The 22765-nt window shown below is 40.3% G+C and overlaps 1 protein-coding gene across 1 annotated transcript in view; it reads right to left on the bottom strand.

The window, feature by feature from the left end:
- RP2 (RP2 activator of ARL3 GTPase) overlaps window positions 1-19325 on the bottom strand; it is a 51882-nt gene extending 32557 nt beyond the window's left edge. The window contains exons 1-2 of the mRNA XM_055339032.1: window positions 19052-19325; window positions 455-1120 (exon numbers count right to left, since the gene is read on the bottom strand). Of these exons, the coding sequence (XP_055195007.1) occupies window positions 455-1120; window positions 19052-19153 (768 nt within the window). The 5' untranslated portion in view covers window positions 19154-19325. The remainder of the gene's footprint in view (window positions 1-454; window positions 1121-19051) is intronic.
- Between the last annotated feature and the right edge of the window lie 3440 nt (window positions 19326-22765).

Genomic DNA, 22765 nt, shown 5'->3' with positions numbered 1-22765 from the left:
CAGTACTACCTTTGTAAACTTCCATGGAAATCATTTATTATAAAGAATGGAAATTATCTGAGGGCAGAGAATTTTGCTTATGTGTCTCCATCTCCAGCATATACTCTAGTTGATCAGTTTTAAGTTGCCATCAATTGTAAGATGCATTTTGGATAAGCAAAAATGTGGAGAACAAATGTACATTCTATAATCAATGAAATAGGGTAATAGAAAATAACTTCACATAGTAAATGTTTAATAAATGCTTACTGAATTGAATGATATTTTTTAAAGTTTCTTTGAAAAGTCTTTTGAGGCCCAAGCAATCAGCTTATAGATAAATCTGCAGGGGGCAGAGGACTATAACTTAAGGACTGCCTGCATTTCTAATAGCGAGTTTGAAAAGAATGTAAGTTCTCCAGGAAGTGGTGTGTTTCTACCTAGGTATGTGTCTGTTTTTCCTCTCTCTCCTTACCTCATCAATTAGTTTTCTGGCATTTGCCATAGTATAATCACCAGCAAATAATACCACTAAGCATGATTCATCACTGCTCTTCTGTCTCTGACCCCGAGATACTGGAACAATACTTCTATTGGCTTCTGTGGAAACGCGGACAGCTTTGAGCTCTTCAGTGGTAGGTAGGGGAACATGGTCTTGAACTACAGTATCTTCTGGAAGAAGACTCCAGTTGAGTTCTCCTGACACAGGTGTAAAGTCATGAATGTTGCTCCAAGTATTATTGAAGATACTTAACGCCGCATCTTTGAACTGGAATGCTAATTCAGGGTAGTACCATTGGAAACAGCCAAACTTGATGTTTGTGGAAGACTCAATGATGGGTTGAGTGGCACAGCACAAAAAGACTTCCAGCTTTCTACAGTCCCTCACACGAAACTGTTGGCAGGCTAACGTGCACTTGCAATCTCTGCAATTCCGGAAAAACACACTGCCTTTCACAGGTCCCAGGAAAATTACACAGTTAGTACAGTCGTCGATAGTGATGGTAGCAGAGTGATCAAAAATGTAGATGTTACAGTTCTCACAGTCCTGAATGAGAAACTGTTGTCCTGCCACTTGGCCAGGTAGGCGACCCACTGTTTCATCCTTCAGTCCACTGAACATATAGTCTTTTGGATCAACCTGCAAGGACAAAATATGGGTCTTGAGTATTACTAACATTATTCAACAAATATTAGTCAAGTGTCTGCTGGGTGCCAGGCACAACTCCTGGTGCTAAAATAAGTTCCTACTTTCACCGACTTTGCAACATATTAAGAAAATGAACAGCACAAATTATTTTTTCCAATAATTAAAAGGCATGAGGGGAACAAAGGGAGAGGAGACTATTATAAAGAGACTCAGGACATACCAACCAAACAATGAATATTGTTTGGATCCTGTTTCAACATATCAACTATAGAAACTTTTTTGAAATGACTGAGGAAATTCTCACGCACACAGCATTTTGGATGATATTGAAGAATATTTCAGCTCTGACCCTTTTTCTTTTTCTGATGCTTCACTTTTTTGTTTTTATTTTTTTACTCAAGTATAATTAAAAGACAGTGCTATTAGTTTCAGGTGTACAATACAGTCATTCAACAATTCCATGCATCACCCAGTGCTCATCACAAGTGCACTCTTCAATCCCCATCACCTATTTCACCCCACTCAACCACTTCCCCTCTGGTAACCTCCAATTTATTCTCTATATTTAAGAGTCTGGTCTTTTGTCTGTCTTTTTTGTTTGTTCATTTGTGTTGTTTCTTAAATTCCATGAGTGAAGATTTAAAACAACTGCTTCTTAAAAAACTTCTGAAATTGGAAATACACTCACATTGAAATATATTTCTCTATTTTTCAATACTGACACATAGGTCTTAGTTTCTAAACTCTGACTGATTTCTGTAATATGCTACGGAAAATGGAAGAACCTGAAGGTACAAAAATCACTATATGGCATAACTTCCATCTGCAAGTTAGATTCAAATATTTATTGAGTCTTTCCTACAATGGAAATTCTTGAAACGCCACCATTCCTATCTTTTGATATTCTAAACTAAAGCACACACAACCTTTTATTCAGTATGCCTGGAATTTGTCATAGTATATATTTAAAAATTCTACTGACCTCTAAGAGTCACAAAAGGCCATTTTGATTTTTCTAAATTACTTTTGAGTCCACTTTCACTGTTTTACCTCTTTGCAAATATTAAATTTCATGCAAAACTATCGATGTAACCAGAAACAGACTCCCATACAGTGGTAAAATTTTGATGATTCACAAAGGATAATTTAATCATCTCAATCATTACCAAGCTAAAAGTGACTTATTCAGTATTGCACAGTAAGTGTTGTTCTTATCTACTTTTACATAATGTACTAGAAGGAGTACTGATCTGTAGCACGAGGCAATAAAAGAGGCACTTTGTTTCCCAATCTTAATTTTGTCATCTATGAGCAACATGATCTTGGAAAAGGCACTTTAACTTTCCAGCTCATCAGTCATTCAACCAAAATTTGAACACTCAATATGAGCCAGGTATCCTTTTAGGCACTAACATGAGTATGACCAGCTCTTCCTATAAAAAAGTAAACACTAACCTAAACAGATGATTTAAAAACAACTTGGTTGTGCAATGCAAGATGCCTAGAATATTCTGGAAACACAGATGAGGGACATCTGGGATAGGGGAAGTAGGGGTGTAAGACTTCATTAACAAAGTGAGAACGAACAAGTTGGAGTTCATCACATAAAACAGGCAGGAGTATAGGATCTTCCCTTCCCACATCAGGCCAAAGTGAAAGAATTAACAAAATAAAATTTTTCAGAGAATGTGAAGAAAACTGAAAGTGGTTTGGTGGTTACCAGTGACACTGGTATGGGAGCAGATGAAGCTAGAGAGATAGGTAGGGGCCATACTATAAAGTTTAGAAGTTATCCATGGGCAATAGAGTACCACAGGAGGATTTTACTTTATTTTTTAAAGATTTTACTTATTTATTTATGAGAGACACACAGAGAGAGGCAGAGGGAGAAGCAGGCTCCCTGCAGGAGCCTGATGTGGGACTTTTTTAAAAAAAGATTTTATTTATTTATTCATGAGACAGAGAGAGAGAGAGAGAGAGAGAGAGAGAGAGAGAGAGAGGCAGAGACACAGGCAGAGGGAGAAGCAGGCTCCATGCAGGGAGCCCGACGTGGGACTCGATCCCGGGTCTCCAGGATCACGCCCTGGGCTGAAGGCAGTGCTAAACCGCTGAGCCACCTGGGCTGCCCCTGATGTGGGACTTTATCCCAGAATATCAGGATCATGCCCTGAGCCAAAGGCAGATGCTCAATCACTGAGCCACCCAGGTGTCCCACCACAGGAGGATTTTAAATAAGAAAAATTTACATTTCAGGAAGATTACTCTGATAAGAATAAGGAGGTACAGCATGGATCTGAGACTTGCACTTATCCAGAAAGGCCTGGAAGTAGAGCAATGGTTAGGAGGGAAGAAGAAGATGGGATAAATTTGAGAAATACTGAAGAAGTAGAATCAGTCAATTTGGTAATTCAATGGCTGTAGGAAGGAAGGCAGAAGGATGGATCCAAAATGATTCCTAGTTCTCTGGTCTGTGTTTTTCGACTTTTTTTTAGACCATAACCCACATTAGTAGATTCTTCAGCACAGCCCAGCACACTTACTTTTATTTGTGCATGTACACATACCAAAGCAATGAAAGCTTCACAAATAATGCTTACTTGAATTTTGTGTTAAGCTCCCTAATATTTTCTAGTATCCCACCAATGGGTTTGAAAAAATACTGCTCTGGTCTATGTCGCTGGATGTTAGTAGTGCCATACACCAGAAAAAGTGAAAAATACAGGAGGCAACACAGGTTTAATGTAGAAAGAAGTGTCCAAACAATTCTATTTCTAGGATTTTACAGGTGATGCGTGTACATAAAGTACAGGTATGCCTGAGTGGCTCAGTCAGCTGGGTGTTCGACTCTCAGTTTTGGCTCAGGTCGAGATCTCATGGGTTGTGAGACTGAGCCCTGCAGCAGGCTCCGTGCTCAGTGCTGAGTCTGCTTGAAGATTCTCTCCCTCTGCCCACCCCCTCAAATAAATAGATACATCTCTAAAAAAAAAAGAGTACAGTATTCCAGTTTGGTCTCTACCAAGAAACTGAACTTGCATAGTTGCTGGTTCCCTATTGCCCAAAGTCAACCCCACAGGGACCAAGTAAGGAAAACATCAAGAAAAGGGGAAACTAAGAGAAGTCCCTGTGGTGGAGTGTGGGGGGATAAAATAGAAAAGTAACCCTCATAACGGGCAGATTAAAATCTAAGCAGTATCTTCTCATGCTGCTTCTCTCAACTACTGATCGGTCAAGTGACCAAAAAAATTAAGTCAACAAGAATATCTAAGATCTGAACCACACAATGAGAATAAGCTTGAGTTCTGCATCCAACAAGAAGAGTGTACTCATGATTTTCTTAAGGATGCACTCAAGCTTTTTTTAAAAAAATCATGTACTAGATCAGAAAGCCTAAACAAATTTTAAATAAGAGATAACTTACAGACTGTGATATGGGACTGACATGTAATTAAAAGTTAATAACAAAAGATAATTTTAAGAATTCTTGCCTACTTGAAAATTTTAAAAAACATACTGCTAAATAACCTATGGGTCAAATTAGAAATCATAATCAAATCTAAAATACTTAGAATTAAATGTTAAGGCACCACATTTGGGATGCAGCAAAGCTCTGAAGGAAATGTATAACCTTGAGCAGCTATAATAAAAACACTCAAAAATTAATTAGTTAAATGTCCATCTTAAGAAATTAAACAATAAATAAGCTTAGAGAAAGTAGGAGAAAAAAGATAAATAGTAGAAATTAACGACTTAGGTGTTAAATATATAATAGAAAACATCAGCAAAGCCAAAAATATGGGGTTGGGGGGGACAAAAAATAAGCAAACTTCTGGCAAGAATGATCAAGGAAAGAAGAATGAAACACAAACAGTATGAATGAAAGGGGGAATGAATATCACCATAAACAAACGTTAAGAAGAGAATAGTATCAACGCCTATATGCCAACAAGTTTTAAGAGATTGTGGGCTATGAAGTGAACAAATCTCTTAAATAACTTATCACAACTGACTCCAGAGCAATTTAAAAGCTTAAATAAAATGCTACTGCTACTAAAGAAATAGAAGCAGTGGGCTAAGTGTTCCCCCAAAGAAAGACACCAGGCCCAGATGGTTTTATAAACAGATTCCAATTTTATTTATCCCAGGTTTATGCAGACCCTTAAAGACAACAGAAAAAGAAGGAACAGTCCTAACTCATGCTATTAGCCTGCTCAGCAAGACCCTAGTAAGAAAAACAAAGACACAACAAAAAAGAAAAGTTTAGGTTCATTTCATTCACGTCTATAGATGGGGGAAAAAAACCCTGCAAATTAAATCAATCCTATAAAAGGAGAAAGCACGACAACCAAGTTGGATTTATCACAAGTCAAGTAAAAATGGTTCAGTATTAGAAAAATCTTTCATAGGGGAAAGGAGAGAAAATGGGTGGGAAATATCAGAGAGGGTGAGAGAACATGAGAGACTCCTAACTCTGGGAAATGAACAAGGGGTAGTGGAAAGGGAGGTGGGTAGGGGGATGGGGTGACTGGGTGACGGGCACTGAGGGGGGCACTTGACGGGATGAGCACTGGGTGTTATACTATATGTTGGTAAATCAAACTCCAATAAAAAAATCTTTCATGTAAGTCACTATTATGTGATAACTTATATTTCATTCCTAATTCCTATTGATCTCTTATGAAAACCTTATTCCTCAATAGATCTGAAGCACTTGCTGTGACTTGTCTATATCCTCTGATTCTCCTTTGCTCAGACAACCTTCTCTGCTTGTCTACCTGTCAAACTTTCCTCAACCAGAAGCCTGCTCTCCCTTTCTGGAGTATCTATATTGTATTAAATACCAGTCCATGTCCCTTCCTGTACAGTGATCTTTGGGCTAGAATCCTGTAACCAATCTATTAAAAACTGAAACACCTCCTCCAATACCACTTCTTTACCCTTCTTTATTTTTCTCCAAAGCACTTGGCTTCCTTTTTAATGCACTACATATGAATTATATTTATTGTTTTTTTTCCTACCAGTCCTCCGCTAGGACATAAGCTCCATGAAGGAAAGGATTATCTGTTTTGCTCACCCTTCTTTTCCCCTGCACCTAGAATGATGCAAGGCAGTCCCCAGGTGTTCTCTTTAATAAACAAACATGAAAGATAACTAAGTTTGGTAATCACACACTTCTCCATTCCATCCTCAAAAAAGAGAGACCCTGATAATGATCAAGAACAAAATGATATTCTTGGGGACATTTAGTCAGGTCACTGTTCAAGTTGGCCAGTTTCTGAGTGGGAAGGTAATTATACACAAAGCAGGCAGAGGCACATCAGTCCTGGGTTTCTCCTTTTTACATCCTCTACTCTCCCATACCTGCGGTTAGAAGGAAGCTGGGGCTGCCTTGCACTTGAAAGAGCCAGTGAAAGGGGATGGGGATGTGGTCATAGAGCAGGCTAATGGGATCTGGATCTAATCCAGGCCTTAAAGTGGAGAAAAAAGAACATGAAGAGCGGTTTCAGTCAGTTCTGCTTTAGGCCATAAAGAGGGTAAAAACATTCTCTGGTCTTCTTCAGCCTGTCACCTTGGCACCAATCCACCTCCCACAGTGGGGATGAGAAGATCAGGAACACCAGGAATAGGTGTAGGGAAAAGAAGCCCAGGAGTTGGCCTGTCTCTACCGAGGCCTCAAATGCAATGGACAAGCAGAATCTTCAAGCTTCAGTTCATGGTTTATCTCGCTGTACCAGAAACTCCTTAAAACTTTGACGTAAAACTTTATGTGTACTTTCCCGGGGAATTAACTTGGGGTTCGAGATTCTGGCCAAATTATCTTTGCCTGAGATATGGATAACAAGTTCAAACATTTGCAAGCATATTTATCTGAGAATTAAGGAGGGGGCAAACCAGTGTTTGGATAAAAATAAAAAAATAAAACTGTTGGGGCGCCTGGGTGGCTTAGTTGGTTAAGCGTCTGTCTTTGGCTCAGGTCATGATTTTGGAGTCCTGGGATCAGCAGGTGTCGGGCTCCCTGCTCAGCTAGCAGTCTGCTTCTCCCTCTCCCTCTGCCCCTTCCACCCACCCAGCCCAGCTCATGTGCGCTCTCTCTCTCTTTCTCAAATACATAAATAAAATCTTTTAAAAAAAAGACAGTTAATACCTGTTACTTAAAGGAATTTAGCGAATTTGTTTTGCATGGAAATGATACATAAGATGTATAGTATTTGAAAATTTTCAACTATATGAATTATAATATAATCAGTACTGTATCAGTAGTTGTTGCAAATGCAGAAGTATCTACTCTTAACTCTGAAATTACTGAGCTGCTATCTTAGTCTGCACAGGAAGTATTATGTACTGAATACTCATATCCTCTCAAAATTCTTATGTTGAAGTCCTAACCCCCGAAGTGATGGTACTTGGAGTTAGGCCTTTTAGGTTTAGGAGAAGTCAAAAGGGCAGCACCTCATGATGGGCTTAGCACTCTTAGAAGAAAAGACAGAAGGAAGAAAGAAAAAGAAGAGTTCCCCCTCTCTACCTCCCTCCACAAACTAGAGGAAAGGCCATGAGTACACAAGAAGGTAAATGAATATGAGCCAGGAAGCAGCCCTCACCAGTGAGAAGTATGGAACGTTACAATTCTGTCCAAATCCCTGCAGTTAAGAGACGTGACCGAACTCTAGCATGGCTTCTAGCAGCACAAAACCATGTCTCTGGAAGGACCCTACCCTCCTGCCCCCATTAAAATTCCTGCCTGGAAAATTTTCCTGCTGGGACAATTTACCATTTGTTCTAGCCAATACCTGATAATAGGCCCCTGACCTCCCTTTCTTAGGGCATTTACTAAAAAGGGCTGGTGGTTGTGAATATGTAAGTCTTAAATCTCATAAATATCTTTCTCAAAGACCTGAGAGCCATTCCTTTGAAATATAATTATCAGGAAGGATAGGGCCTCTGTCTACCAGTCTCTGTGGGAGGACAGAATCCTAACTTTGATAAGTGTGAGAGAACAAACACAGCCGACCTAATCACATTTACACTGACCAACTTTGTAATTTTCACTTTTCTGATTCTACGGAGGCCCTGCTCTCCCTGCTCCCTCATTTTCCTGATAAAATTGCTGCAATCACCTCCACACAAATCGGAACAAAGCTCAGCTCTGTCCCCTACTGTCAGTAGTTACAGAATAAAACCTGTTTTCAATGCTTTAACCTAACGTCCAGCAGTATTTATCTTTGGCATCAGACACTCGGATCTGCTAGTACTTTGATGTTGGATTTCTCAGTCTCTAGAACCATCTAATAAATAAATGTCAGCTGTTTAAGCTACATAGTCCATGCTATTTTGTTATGGAGGACTGGTTGCCATAATAACAGACCAGGTGGCTTAAACAACAGAAATTTATGTCTCACAATCTGGAGGCTGGAAAGTCCAAGATTGAGGCACCATTGCAGTTGGTTTCCGGTGAGAACTCTCTCTCTGGCTGGCAGACAACAGCTGCCCTCTCACTTATATCCTCACATGGCCTTCCTGGGTGAGTGCAGGGCAAGCTCTCTGATGTCTGTCTGTCTCTCTGTCTCTTTTTAAAGATTTTGTTTATTCGTGAAAGACACAGAGTGAGGCAGAGCCTGATGCAGAACTCGATCCCAGGACCCTGGGATCACGCCCTGAGCCAAAGGCAGATGCTCAACCACTGAGACACCCAGGTGCCCCTCTCTGATGTCTCTTCTTATAAGGATGCTAATCCTATCAGATCAGGGCCCTACCCTTATGATCCCATTTAACCTTAATTACTTCCTTTGAGGCCCATCTCCAAACACAGCCTACACAGTTAGGGCTTCCACATGAATTTTGGAGGGATATAAATATTCAGTCCATAACAACTGCCAATACTGAGGAGTTAAATGTAATTTACTATTCTTCTAAGTATTTTATCTGGATACCTCAGTTCTTCTGGTTATGGAGAGAAATTAATGCTATAGCTAAAGATCCTCTAGCTAAAGAGTTCTATGCTATAAAATTATTTGGACTGTCAATATGGTCTACAAAGGAGAAATTTAAGATGTATGTTGCTGTACTTTCTCAACAAATCCTGAAAGTTCTTCAAAACAAAAAGTAATAATAAATAACCTGAAGCTCAGTACCATAATCATTTTGCAAAAGTTACTAGTTCTCAAAGTGCCCCAAATCACAAACATGAAAAGGTCATATTTCAAGCTACTTTTTCCACGGAGCCACTTACGAAGTGAGCTTAGTTTAGGCTGTATTTCTTACTACGAAATCAAAGAAACACTTTCAAAATCAAAGAGACATCTCAACAACTGGAATTCACCTGATATAGCTACTAAACTAAGTTAAACATTATTGTCTTAACAGAAAACAAAAGTGAACATCTAATATTTTCACTGAGCAGCAATGCAAATTTTTCCATTAAAACTCATCTCTACAGTTTAACTTCCAAAATGATAACCTGAGATGAAATAATGGAATTTGTTAATTTTAATGGAAGGCCTGTCTGCACAGAGGTCCAAAATAAAGCTGAGGAGTATAAGCAGCACCATATAGGTACGAGGCACCATTCTCAGTGCTTTATAATCATTTACTCAATACTGATAAAAAACCCAGAGGCACCTGGGTGGCTTAGTTGGTTGAGCATCTGACTCTCAGAGTTCAACTCAGGTCGTGATCTCAGGGTCCTGAGATCCAACCCTGTGTTGGGCTCCACCAGCCCTCTCCCTCCCCTTTGGCCCTGCCATCCCTTCATGTCTACGCTCCCAAAGAAATAATATCTTTTAAAAAATATTCATAAAAACCCCTATGAGAGTTGTGTACTATTGTCCCTTTTACAGATGAGAAAATTTAGGTACCCAGAGGCTAAATAACTTGCCCAAAGCCACACACAGTAAATGCTTGAGCTGAGTTTCAAACCCAGGCAGTTGACTCCTAAGTATTTTCTTGATTGCTTCTTCATGTTTAACCATATTCAAGCAGAAAACAATGTTTACTAGGTACATAAATCAATAAAACAGAATAGGGATTCAAAAATAGACTAACATATACATTGACAAAGGTGCAAAGGCAACTCAATAAACAAAGAAGTCTTTTCAACAAATAGTGTTGGAACAATTGGAAATCTATATGTAAAAAAATTAAAAGAACCTCTCACATTTTGCACCATTAATTCATTCAAATAATTAATTCAAAATGGATTACAGAACCTAACTGTAAAATCAAAAACTCTACAAACTCTAGAATAAAATAGATGAGAAAATGTTTGTATTCTTAGGCAAAGATTTTCTAGATGTGAAACCAAAAACCCAATCCATAAAAGAAAAAACTGAAAACTAGACTTTTATCAAAATAGAAAATTTTTGTTCTTCAAAAGACACTGTTAAGAGAATTCAAATAATTAATTGGGAAAAAAATCGCAAAACACATATATGACAAGAGACTTGTGTCCAGGATATAAAAAAGTCTCAAAACTCAATTAAGAAAACAATCCAGTAAAAAATGGGCAAGAGATTTTAATAAACACTTCACCAAAGAAAATATATGGGTGGCAACTAAGTATATGGAAAAATGCTCAACATCATTAGTCATCAGGGAAATACAAGTTTAACCACAATGAAATACTACTACATGCCTATTAGTTAAAAAAAAAACACCTGACCATACCAAGTACTGGTGGCATAGCAACTGGATCTCATACATTGCTGGTAAGAATGCAAACTGGCATAGCCACTTTGAAAAATAGTTTAGCAGTTTCTTAAAAAGTTTAATATACAATTTCCACATGAGTCAGTAATCCTACTCCTAGGTATTCACCCAAACAAAATGAAAAATTATGCTCACTCAAAAACCTGTATGCAAATATTTATGGTAGCTTTCTTCATAATTAAAAAATTATTTGGCTTTCAAAACTGAAAACAAGCCAAATGTTCCTCAACTGGTGAATGGATAAACATGGTACACCCATATAGTGGAATACTACTCAACAATAAAAACGAACTCCTGATACATGCAACAACATGGGTGAATTTTAAAGGTATCATGCTAAATGAAAGAAGGCAGACTCAAAAGGTTACATATTACATGATTTCATGTAATATGACATTCTCAAAAAGACAAAACTATAGGGATAGGGGCACCCGGCTGGTTCGGTTGGTAGAGCATGGAACCCTTGGTAATATGGTCATGAGTTTGAGCCCCATGTGCCAGTGCAGAGATTACTTAAAAAAAGAAAACTTTGTGTGTGGGGGGTGCATGGGTGCCTCAGTCAGTTAAGCATCTGCCTTCAGCTCAGGTCATGATCCTGGAATCCCAGGATTGATCCCTGCATTGGGTCCCCACTCAGCAGAGAGTCTGCTTCTCCCTCTCACTCTCTCAATAAATAAAATCTTTAAAAATAAATAAATAAATAAATAAATAAATAAATAAATAAATAAATCCAAAAAAACCCAAAACTATAGGGATAAAAACTGATCAGAGGCTGGAGTGGAGTTGACTACAAAGGAGCATGATGAAATTTGGGGGGTGGGGAGATAAAACTGTTCTATATCTCAATTGTGGTGATCAGTTACTCGACTATGTTCATTTGCCAAAACTCAGAAGTATATACTTTAAAAGGGTAAATTTCTGGGATGCCTAGGTGGCTCAGTGGTTAAACATCTGCCTTTGGCTCAGGGCATGATCTTGGGGTCCTGGGATCAAGTCCTGCATCAGACTCTCTACAGAGAGCCTGTTTCTCCCTCTGCCTATGTCTCTCATGAATAAATAAAAATCTTAAAAAAAATAAAAGGGTAGATTGGGATGCCTGGGTGGCTCAGTGGTTGAGTGTCTGCAGTTCAGAACATGATCCTGGGGTCCCAGGATTGAGTTCTGCATTGGGCTCCCTGCGGGGAGCCTATGTCTGCCTATGTCTCTGTCTCTCTCTCTAATGGATGGATAAAATGTAAATGCCTATGCCTATGTCTCTGTCTCTCTCTGTGTCTAATGGATGGATAAAATGTAAATTATCCCTGTAAATTACACTTCAATTAAAATAAAATTACTTAAAATTTCAACTTTGTTAAATCAGTTTCAGGACTACGCAGCTATTATAGCTGAAAGATTATTTCATAAATAAAATGGCAGTGCCATGTAATTATAGAAATAATAATAAATACCAGTACCTTGATCTTATGTACACTGAGAACAAAAGAAGGTGAAGACCTGTATTTATATTAGTTCACCATGTTGCTAAATATATAACTATGAAATAGAATTATGAAATTTTAGGATTGAAAAGGATTTTCCATGTCATCTAATCTTAATCTAATTTTACATTCCCTTTGTTGACCCAGATCTGCCTGAATGCTGCTAGCAACGCTTCCCCCACCCCACCCTGAGAATTAGAGAACTGGAGTGGATCTTAGGAAATTTAGAGCTGTAAAACCTTGGAAAAGTATACCTCATTGCCTTTACCAATGAGGTATACTGGTGTGTAGAATATAAATTAAAACCCCAGTCCCATATACTTCTCACTCTGTGCTTTTCCCCTTTACCAAAACTTTATGTACGTGAAGAAATTTGAATCCTTAATAGTTGGCAGTGCAGACACTTTAAAAAAGTTCAGCAGAGGGCAGTCCCAGTGGCTCAGCGGTTTAGCGCCACCTTCAGCCCAGGGTGTGACCCTGGAGGCCAGGGATGGAGTTCCAGGTCTGGCTCCCTGAGAAGAGCCTGCTTCTCCCTCTGCCTGTGTCTCTGCCTCTCTTTCTTTCTGTCTCTCATGAATAAATAAATAAAATCTTTAAAAAAAAACAGCGATTCAACAGTTTCATATATTACCCGGAGCTCATCAAGGTAAGTGTACTCTTGATCCCCTTCACCTATTTTACCCATCCCCCCTGCCCACCTCCCCTCTGGTAACCATCTTTTCGTTCTTTACAGTTATAAGTCTGTTTTTTGGTTTGTTTTTTTTTTCCTTTGTTCATTTGTTTTGTTTCTTAAATTCCACATATGAGTGAAAGCATATGGTATTTGTCTTTCTTTGACTGGCTCATTTCACTTAGCATTATACTCCCTATCTTCCATTCATGTTGTTGCAAATGAAAAGATTTCATTCTTTCTTTTTTTCTTTTTTTGATTTTTTAATTTCACTCTTTCTGTGGCTAATATTCCATTATATATATACACCACATCTTCTTTATCCTTCATCTATTGATGGGACACTCAGGCTGCTTCCAGCTCTGGCTATTGTAAATGATGCTGCAACAAACACAGGGGTGTATATATCCCTTCAAATTAGTGTTTTTGTATTCTTTGGGCAGTAGGGTACTTACTCATACTTACTTACACTTACTTATACTTACTGGATAGTAGGGTAGTTCTATTTTTTATTTTTTGAAGGATTTCCATTCTGTATTCCACACCAGGCTGCATTCCCACCAACAGCAACAATGCAAGAGGACGCCCTTTTCTCCACATCCTGGCCAACACTGTTGCTTCTTGAGTTTTTGATTTTAGCCATTCTGACAGGTGTGAGGTGCTATCTCATTGTTTAAAAAATTTATTTATTTTAGAGTGAGAAAGAGAGACAGCAAGTGACCAGAGGGAGAAGCCGAGGAAGAGGGAAAGAATCTCAAGCAGGCTCCCTGCTTAGCACGGAGCCCAACATGGGGCTCTGTCTCATTACCCTGAGGTCATGACCTGAGCCGAAATGGAGAGTCAGAGGCTTAATCAACTGAGCCACCCAGGGGCTCTTCACTGTGGTTTTATTTTTTTTTTAAAGATTTCATTTATTTATTCATGAGAGACACACAGAGAGAGGCAGAGACACAGGCAGAGGGAGAAGCAAGCTCCTCACAGGGAGCCTGATGTGGGACTCGATTCCAGGATCCAGGGATCAGGACCTGAGCTGAACGCAGATGCTTAAACACTGAGACACCCAGGCGCCCCTCATTGTGTTTTTATATTGCATTTCCCTGATGATTAGAGATAAAGCTGCTTTTAAAATGAATAAAACAAAAAGCTAGTTATCTCCTTCAAAAAACGGTAACAACAACTTTACATAAGAGATTTAAAACATGCAAATTCTTTGACACACCTCCCATGAAAAGTCCCCTCCCCTCGAACATGGGTGCACATATGCGACTACCTCAACCAGCAGAATGTGGCAGAAGTGATGCTACATCACTTCAGAGGCTAGTTAGAAAAAGCCACGAAGTTTCCCTCAGTCTCTTAGGACTTGCCCTTGGAACCCAGCCATCATACTGTGCAGAAGTCTGGGCTACAAAAAGAGGCCCCTAGCCCTCACCCTAGCCAAAAGCCAGGATTAACTTATCAGCTAGCTCTGTTATTAAAGCCATATTGAAAGCGGATCCTCTAGCCCTCAGTCAAGCTGCTGCATCTGATGCCAGACAGCCAACCTTGCTAAGCCCTACACAAATCACTGAGTTGTAAACAATATAAGTACTTGCTATTATTCTAAGCCACTGAGTTTGAGAGTGGTTTGGTATGCAGCAATCAATACCTAGAATAATAGGTGGCCATCCAATCTCTGTCTGAATCTTCTGACAAATGAGATGGGTTCCTCACAAAGCCACTTCTTCCACTGATGAACAACCCCAGGAATTTATGATCTGCTTTATAATAAGACTGGTTCTATGCTCCCCAATCTGTGGTCTGAGTGCTATCTTCAGAAGTGACCATTATTGGGCAGCCTGGGTGGCTCAGCGGTTTAGCACCACCTTCAGCCCAGGGCGTGATCCTGGAGACCCAGGATCGAGTCCCACGTCAGGCTCCCTGCATGGAGCCTGCTTCTCCCTCTGCCTGTGTCTCTGCCTCTCTCTGTCTCATGAATAAATAAATAAATCTTTTTTTAAAAAAAGAAGTGACCATTATCGTCTAACCTCTTTTTGTCAAGACAGGGCTTTGCCTTGTTAAATAGTAGAGAAATCTTTAGCACTGTTCCATTTTACAGCCAAGGAACCTGAAATGCGCAAATTGACTGCTTTATCCAAAGTCATGAAACAGCAAATAAAATGCAATTACTTGAATTTCTGGCATAAGGCTTTTGTTTAGTTTTATTTCTATCAAATATGAGACAATTGTAATGGACACAAGATGTGTTGCCCATACTCAAATTCACAATTTTTATACCTATGCCATCACTGTTCAGAGAACTAATCCTCATTTCTAGGAGGAGTATTGGTATGAATAACTAGAAAATGAAAATTACTTTTCTGTACTCTCATCTTTTCCTTGTTTGTACTTAAATATTTCCTGTCTTAATTCAATAAAAGCAGTCAGCTCTTTAAGGGCAGGGATAATTTTTATAATTTTGAGTCTTCCTTGGTGTCTGAGTACTTATATATTGAATAGGTTGCCTAGCTATGAGAGGCAGCATACAGGCAAAAAAGGATAAAAGCATTTCTGTCCAAATGATTTAAAAACAGATGAAACTAGAGGGTACTATGCTAAGTGAAATAAGTCAGAGAAAGACAAATACCATATGATTTCACTCATATGTGGAATTTTACTGATGAACAAAGGGGAAGGGAAGGAAAAATAAAATAAGGTAATAACAGAGAGAGAGGCAAACCCTAAGAGTCTCTTGACAATAGGGAACAAATAGAGGGTGGGGAGGGGAGGTGGATGGAGGATCAACTAGGTGATAGGCATTAAGGAGGGCACATGATGGAGTGAGCACTGGGTGTCATATGCAACTGATTAATCACTAAATTTTAACCCTGAAACTAATAATACACTATATGTTAATTAACTTGAATTTAAATTAAAAAAAATTCGGGACGGCTGGGTGGCTCAGTGGTTGAGAGTCTGCCTTTGGCTCAGGGCATGATCCCGGGGTCCTGGGATCGAGTCCTACATCAAGCTCCCTGCAGGCTCCCTATGCCTGTGTCTCTGCCTCTCTGTCTCTCATGAATAAGTAAATAAAAGTTTTAAAAATTTTTAAAAATTAAAAAATATCTTACAACCCCAAAATATTTCTCATGCCAATCTAGTAATTGTACAGTAAGCTTTTAATTTTTTCCAAGTTAGCAGCAATAGAAAATAAGCTTCATACACTGTTGATTACAGTGTATCAGTTGCCATGACAACACTTAGTCTCCAAACATTCTAATTGAGACAATTTCTCCTAGCTTCAGTCCCCTAAGACTGACCCAATTACACAACTCAAAACGCAAAACCCAGAAGGTGCCTCTGAACAAAGATACTCTGATTACACAACCTAAGGAAAAATTTAAACACCACTTTTCCAAGTTGCAAGGAAACTTTTCAGGCAATGCATTATGTTTTTACATCTAAAGTTGAATGGTAGTTGTCTGATGTAACTTTAAAACATATCTCACTTCTATTCTCTGGGCTGTATTTGCATTCTGTTCCTTTTAAGGTACAACTAAAATCTTCTAGGAGCAAGCAAGACCATGCTAAACTCAGTAGAATTACCACTGGGCTAATATAGAACATTTGCACACTAGCCTAAATTGGCCTCATAAGAGATAAAGAACTAGAAAAAATATTTAAAATCATATAAAATTTAGCCACTATAAATGAGACACCTAGAGTGAACTCCTAATGATTTCAAAACAAAAAAGAAAAAAATCACAAAAAGAAAAAGCAATGTTGGGAAATGTAGTACCTCCACTGTCTCAAAATGTAAGCTAGTAATTCTCTTTCTCTAATAGTCCAGCAGATTTTTAAACTGGATTGTTTTCAGAATATAATGTCCATTTATTAAGAAAAATTCTGATTGGGTGAGTTGATCAATATTTTAACTTTGATTACGCACATATGCAGAAGTATGAGCTCATTTTGCATATCCAATAATGTCTTACACCTCTACATCTATAGTACCCTACTAGTGTTCTCCCAAAATGTTCCTTGTAAGCTCAAAACAGTGTCTACAATTGAAAGTTTACTATACAAAAAAAAAAAAGAAATAAAGTTTACTATACGGCTCATATGGGGGGGGGAAAGTTTGGATGTTGGTGTCCACTGTTCTATTTTTCGATATATTTACTTAGCCAAAAAGCAAAAGAAAAAAAATCACAGTATACATCCATGTATCTAAAAGGAAAAAGGGGCGCCTGGGTGCCTCAGTCCACTGAGCAACTGGTTCTTGATTTCCACTCAGGTCATGATGTCAGGGTCTTGGGATCAAGACCTGCATCTGGCTCTGTGCTCAGCCTGGAGTCTGCTTGTTCCTCTCCCTCTGCTTCTCCCCTCTCACTGCGCACGCACGTGCGAGATCTCTCTCTTTCTAATAAATAAATAAAATCTTAAAAAAAGGAGAAAGATTGACATATGCAATTCTGACTAACCTGAACATTGTTAATAAACGCTAACCACAAAATCATTTTTTACAAAGTAATGAGTCAAAGGGCAACTGAGACTACACTAAATTTTAAAAAATTAATAAAAGCACTTTAGTTTTAGCCTAAGATTTCAAAATAAAAAGCTAAAATAAAAATCAAATACACAAGCTTCTCTATGGCAGCCAGTTCAAGATTAAAGAGCATTGTTAGAAATACTAAGGCTGAGGAAATGACTCTTAAAAACTGTCCACTAAATAACTTTGATAAGTGCAAACTTCTTGTACGCCAGAAAGCACAGTATTTTTCATTCCTACACAATAAAATGATGCTATCAAATATATATATAAGAGGACAATAAATATACCATGCAACCCAAGAAGGATCTGAAAAACAAGGAAGAAAGATGCAGCTCAGAATTCTGCAAAAAAGCTTCGCATTGCTTACACTTGGAGAACTTAGTTTATATGAATAACATTCCTGTGACTGAAAGTCATGTAGGGAGGTCTATGAAGTCGTAACATGAATACAAACTTTACTCCAAAGTATTCATGGGTGAAGATATGTTGCATTAAGCAAGGACGTAACTGTTCTTAACGTTTATTTAAAAAGTCTTTTTGGGGATCCCGGGTGGCTCAGCGGTTTAGCATCTATCTGACTTTGGCCCAGGGCGTGAAGTCCCAGGATGAGTCCCGCGGCAGGCTCCCAGCATGGAGCCTGCTTCTTCCCCTGCCCGTGTCTCTGCCTCTCTCTCTATCATGAATAAACAAAATCTTTAAAAAAGTCTTTTCGTTTGGAAAAGAAAAATACTTGACAAGTGTATCAAAGTATTTTACTAAGCACAAATGCAGAACTATGTAGAAAGAGGAAACATGATGAAATTTATGACTAAGTGTGTTTTGTGCAACACCAGTGGACGTCCCAAAGCTTTCTCGTTTCTGGCTATATACAAAAGTAAAATGAAGGGCGTTTTCATTCATTGAAAACAATAGTCACATATTGCCTGGTTTATGCTGGTTATTGTCACCATACAGTCTTGACATACGTCCCAACACTGATTCAATTTTCATTATTCCTTCTGTACAACTGGAAGAGGAGGAAAAGCAAAGCCGTACGTTCGACAGTCCACTTCGGAACTGCGAGAATTCAGGAGTGGAATATACCATCAGGCACCAAAGAGATTCAACGGCTAGGGCAGACAAAAGAGAAAACAGCCACAGACGAACATGAGCGGCAAAAAAGCTGAGAATCGGTCCCATGTGTAACTCGAGGACTGGACCAAACCCCGCTTGGGCGCTGCCGGTGAAATGAGCAGATTTGAGATTCGGGGCATTCACGGCTCTCCTTCCTCCCCTAGAGTCCACCCTCGGACTGCAGGGAAAGCGCCCAGGGCTCTGACCCTGAGCTCTAAGGCCCCTTCCAGCGCTTCACAGTTCCCCGTGGCGCCCTCTCCAGCGCTGTATCTCATCGCACCCCAAAAAGTCATCCCCCCCGACTTCGACTACTCGCGCTGAGAAAGGAGAGCGCGAGCGAGCGCTGCAGCTGCCGGGTCGGCCCGGGCCGCAAGGGACCCTCGTCGAGCGGCTCTCGAGAGGGCTGAGCCCGGCGGCCACCGGACTTGGGTTACCTTCTCGCGCTGGTCCCAGCTGTACTGCTTCGGCTGCTCCCCCTCGCCCTCGGGCTGCGACTCCTTCTCAGCCTTCCGCCTGTTGGAAAAGAAGCACCCCATGGTCCCTGCTTGCGGACCGCCACCCCTCGCCGGCCCGCTCCTTCAGGCACCTCTTGGGGAGTGTGGCGTGAACCCCAGACGCCCGGGCCCCGCAGCTCTCCGGACCCCGCCCCGTGAAACCGCCCAGCAGTCCCCAGCCCGGGTCAGCCCGCCAGGCCCAACACCCCTTCTCTTTTTCCTCTCAGTCGCCCAGACGACCCATCTCAGCCAATGACCACTCAGCGCCCAGTGAGCCAATCAAAGCCCCGCGAGCCGCTCTGCGCGACCTATGAAGGGAGGTCGACGTAGGCACACAACCAATCCCCTGCCCGCTCCGGCGCCAGCCCCCAGGGGCGGGCCCTCGGGCTCCGGCGCACGCACCGCTGGCCCCGCCCTCGGCCCCGCCCCGCGCCGCCGGGGACTCTCTGGGGCTCCCCAGCCGTTGAGAGTCAGGCTTCTGCAGCCTTGTCTTTTTGCCCTTGGTTCTCAGTTTCTAAGTTCTAAGCGCGCGAAGGATCCCTAGTTGAACATTAAGCTTCAGTTTTATGATGCAAGTGGTGAGGGAACAGTAGTTGCGGCTGACACAGGAAGAGGCCCTGAAATTCGTGATTTGCCCTTCCTGCCCCGTCCCCCTCAACCCCAACATCTTCTGGCTAGTGGCGCTCCCTCCGAAACTTCCCCCAGCCACACTCCCTTTTGCCTTCTCTTCTGGGCTTTCTTAATTCTTGTACGTCTCACTCTAAAATTGCACGAGTACTTAGTAAAATAATTGTGTATTCTCTCCCTATTAGAAATGTGAATTTCTTGAGGCCAGAAGGCCTCTCTTTAAGAGCACGTATCTTTCCACACACACAAAAAAAATGAGCACGTACCTTTGAATTCCCTAGGTCTCGCTCAGCTCCGTGCTAGGTGCTCGATAAAACGTTTGTTAAATGCATTCATGAATGAATGCATGCTAGTAAAGGAAGTGTTTATAACCTTTTCTATATTCCTTATCAAAGAAAGTGACTAGAGTGTGTATATGGTGAGGGGGCGGGGGGGAGTTACATAGCAAAGGGGTTCTTGCGCAATTTATAGCTTAGTGGAGGATTGCCAGATGAACAGTCAACTCTGAGCAAGTGGTATAGACTTTGTCTGAAGGGTTTTTTTTTTTTAATTGGAGTTCGATTTGCCAACATATAGTGAAGGTATTAAAAAAAATATATATATATACTCTATGAAAATTTGTTACACTTGGGCCAAGTTTACTACAATACACATGTATTGCTTATGTGACAATAAAAAAAAAGACCACCTGGGTGGCTCAGTTGGTAAAGCCTGGGACTCTTGATTTTGGCTAAGGTCATGATCTCATGGTGGTGAGAAGGAGGCCCACCCCCACCCGGGTGGGGCTCTGCTGGAGTGGAGCCTGCTTAAGATTCTCTCTCTCCTTCTCCCTCTGTCCCACCCCCTCCCAAAGGCAAGTTGTTGCTTAAATTCTCTGAGTACAGTATTTTGACATCTTAGGAGGACACCAAATGTGAATCAGGTCAAGTTTAAATTTGGTTATCTTTTTACTTTCCCACACTTATTCACATCTAGCATATGTCCTAAATGAGTCTCTGACTTAACTTGAGCATTAAGAATGTTCTCTTTTTCACTTCCTGTCTTTTGTTGCCCAATCAGGAAGAAAAGTGCATGTGTTCAAGTATTAGAAATTACTGCAAATTTAAGTTCCAGATCTTGGGCAATAGGGTCTTTACCCTATACATACATACTTTTTCTTCTTCCAGCTGAGATGAAAGGTCTATGGGAGGATGTTTTGAGTAAGACCCTTAGATATTTTATAGTCATAGAATGTTAACATTGTGACCACCGTGTAGTGGTGGGAAACAGGTCTACAGAGATTAAGGGATGAATCCATAGTCACAATGAGAGTGGTTGATCAGGGACTAGAAAAACCCAGAGCCTGTATTGTTCAATGCTCCCTCCTACCCTGAATGCATTCCTTTCTGATTCGTCTGAAATAAAAAAGTAAAGAAATATGTCTTTAGGCCTTCTGATGCCTAGGGGAGCTCTGTCCCACAGTGATGCTCTTCCACTTAATGAACAAACAAAATTAATTTTAGAGAAACAATCCCTAAAAGGCTCATAGTTTTGAAGTACTCATTAATGAGAAACTCAAACCTAAAACAAAAATCTAGATCTTTTCAGGGACCCTAAGGAAAGGGCAGATAAAGTCCCCATTCTGTTAAATCCCATCCCACCATCACCCCCGACAAAAAATAAAATAATTAAATTAAAATTTAAAAACTGAGGACTAGAAAGCCAAGGAACAGAGTCGGTACTAGAGCTGTCATGCTCTTTCTTTCTCTCTAGCTTACTCTTTCTTTTCTGCTCCTCTCTCTTTTTTCCCTCCCTACCCATCATGGATTCTTATCACCACTTTCGTGTGTGTGTGTGTGTGTGTGTGTGTGCGTGCGTGTGCAAACCAGCTCTCTTTACATATCCATCAGCATGCACTATATACGTGGCTGAGAACAGCTATCCCACTCTGATTCCTTACGGCTTTTCTGTCCAAGTATGCCACAATCTCTTTATATCTTAGTTCAGATTCTCAAGGAAGAGAACCACATAAATTGCTGGCCAATCAACAATAGAATGGTTCTCCATCGGTCAAGTGTACACCCTTGGTCTAACGGCTGCAGCTGCAAGGATGAATTTCATATTACAAACATGGGTGGGGAGCAGGTCCTACAAAGGAAGCATGTGCTGGCAGTCCCAACTCCAAAACGTCCAGACAGAAATGGGTTGTTCCTTCTGCCTGTACCCTTCCTGCTACTTACACTCTTTTGACTTCTGTTCTATAGAATGCTGCCCTTCATATTCAGCTTAATAGATATGTTCAGCTAAGTTGAGTTGCGGAGTTTGTACCTGGCCACAGGTTCCCAAGAAATTCTGGGTTCCCCATGTGTCTTGACCACAGAAGTGGCATAGTTACTTCTCAGAAGACAGACATGAAGATATATATATATATATATATATATATATATATATATATCATGAATAAGTCAATTACCCTGACAATAGCAGCTGGAAAAGTCCCTATTCTTGAGTTGACCTGACACATGCTTGCTCACTCTGCACTCAATGAAGGACACACTTGATAAATGAAGGAGAAGGGAGAGGAGGAGTATTTCAGTTATTTATTGCTGCATAACAAATCACCTGAAACATAATAGCTTAAACAACAGTTTCTTTACTTTGCTCACAAATCTGAAATTAAGGCAGGGCTCTATGGGGACAACTGAACTTCTATGCTAACATGCAGAGTCTCAGCTGAGAGGACTGCCAGAAACCACACTATGTGAAATCTCAAGGCCTCTCCACATGATCTCTCCATCTAAAGGCTCCAAGAGACAAAGACAGAAGTTGCAAGGCCTCTTAAGATGTAGTCTCAGATATCATGCAATATGTCTTCCACTAGACTCTATTGGTCACATGGGGCTGGCCCTAATTCATTAAGGGAGGGCACTGAACAAGGGAATGTATCCTGGAAGGCACAGATCTTTGGGGTGTCATCTCAGAGGCTGGCCACCACAACGGAGTCAACTCAGTCTTTAGTCTTACATATGTACCAAAGAAGATGATTGG

Source organism: Nyctereutes procyonoides, unplaced genomic scaffold (genome assembly GCF_905146905.1).
Source record: "Nyctereutes procyonoides isolate TBG_1078 unplaced genomic scaffold, NYPRO_anot_genome, whole genome shotgun sequence".
NCBI lineage: Eukaryota > Metazoa > Chordata > Mammalia > Carnivora > Canidae > Nyctereutes > Nyctereutes procyonoides.
This window is presented reverse-complemented; position numbering and strand designations above follow the sequence as displayed.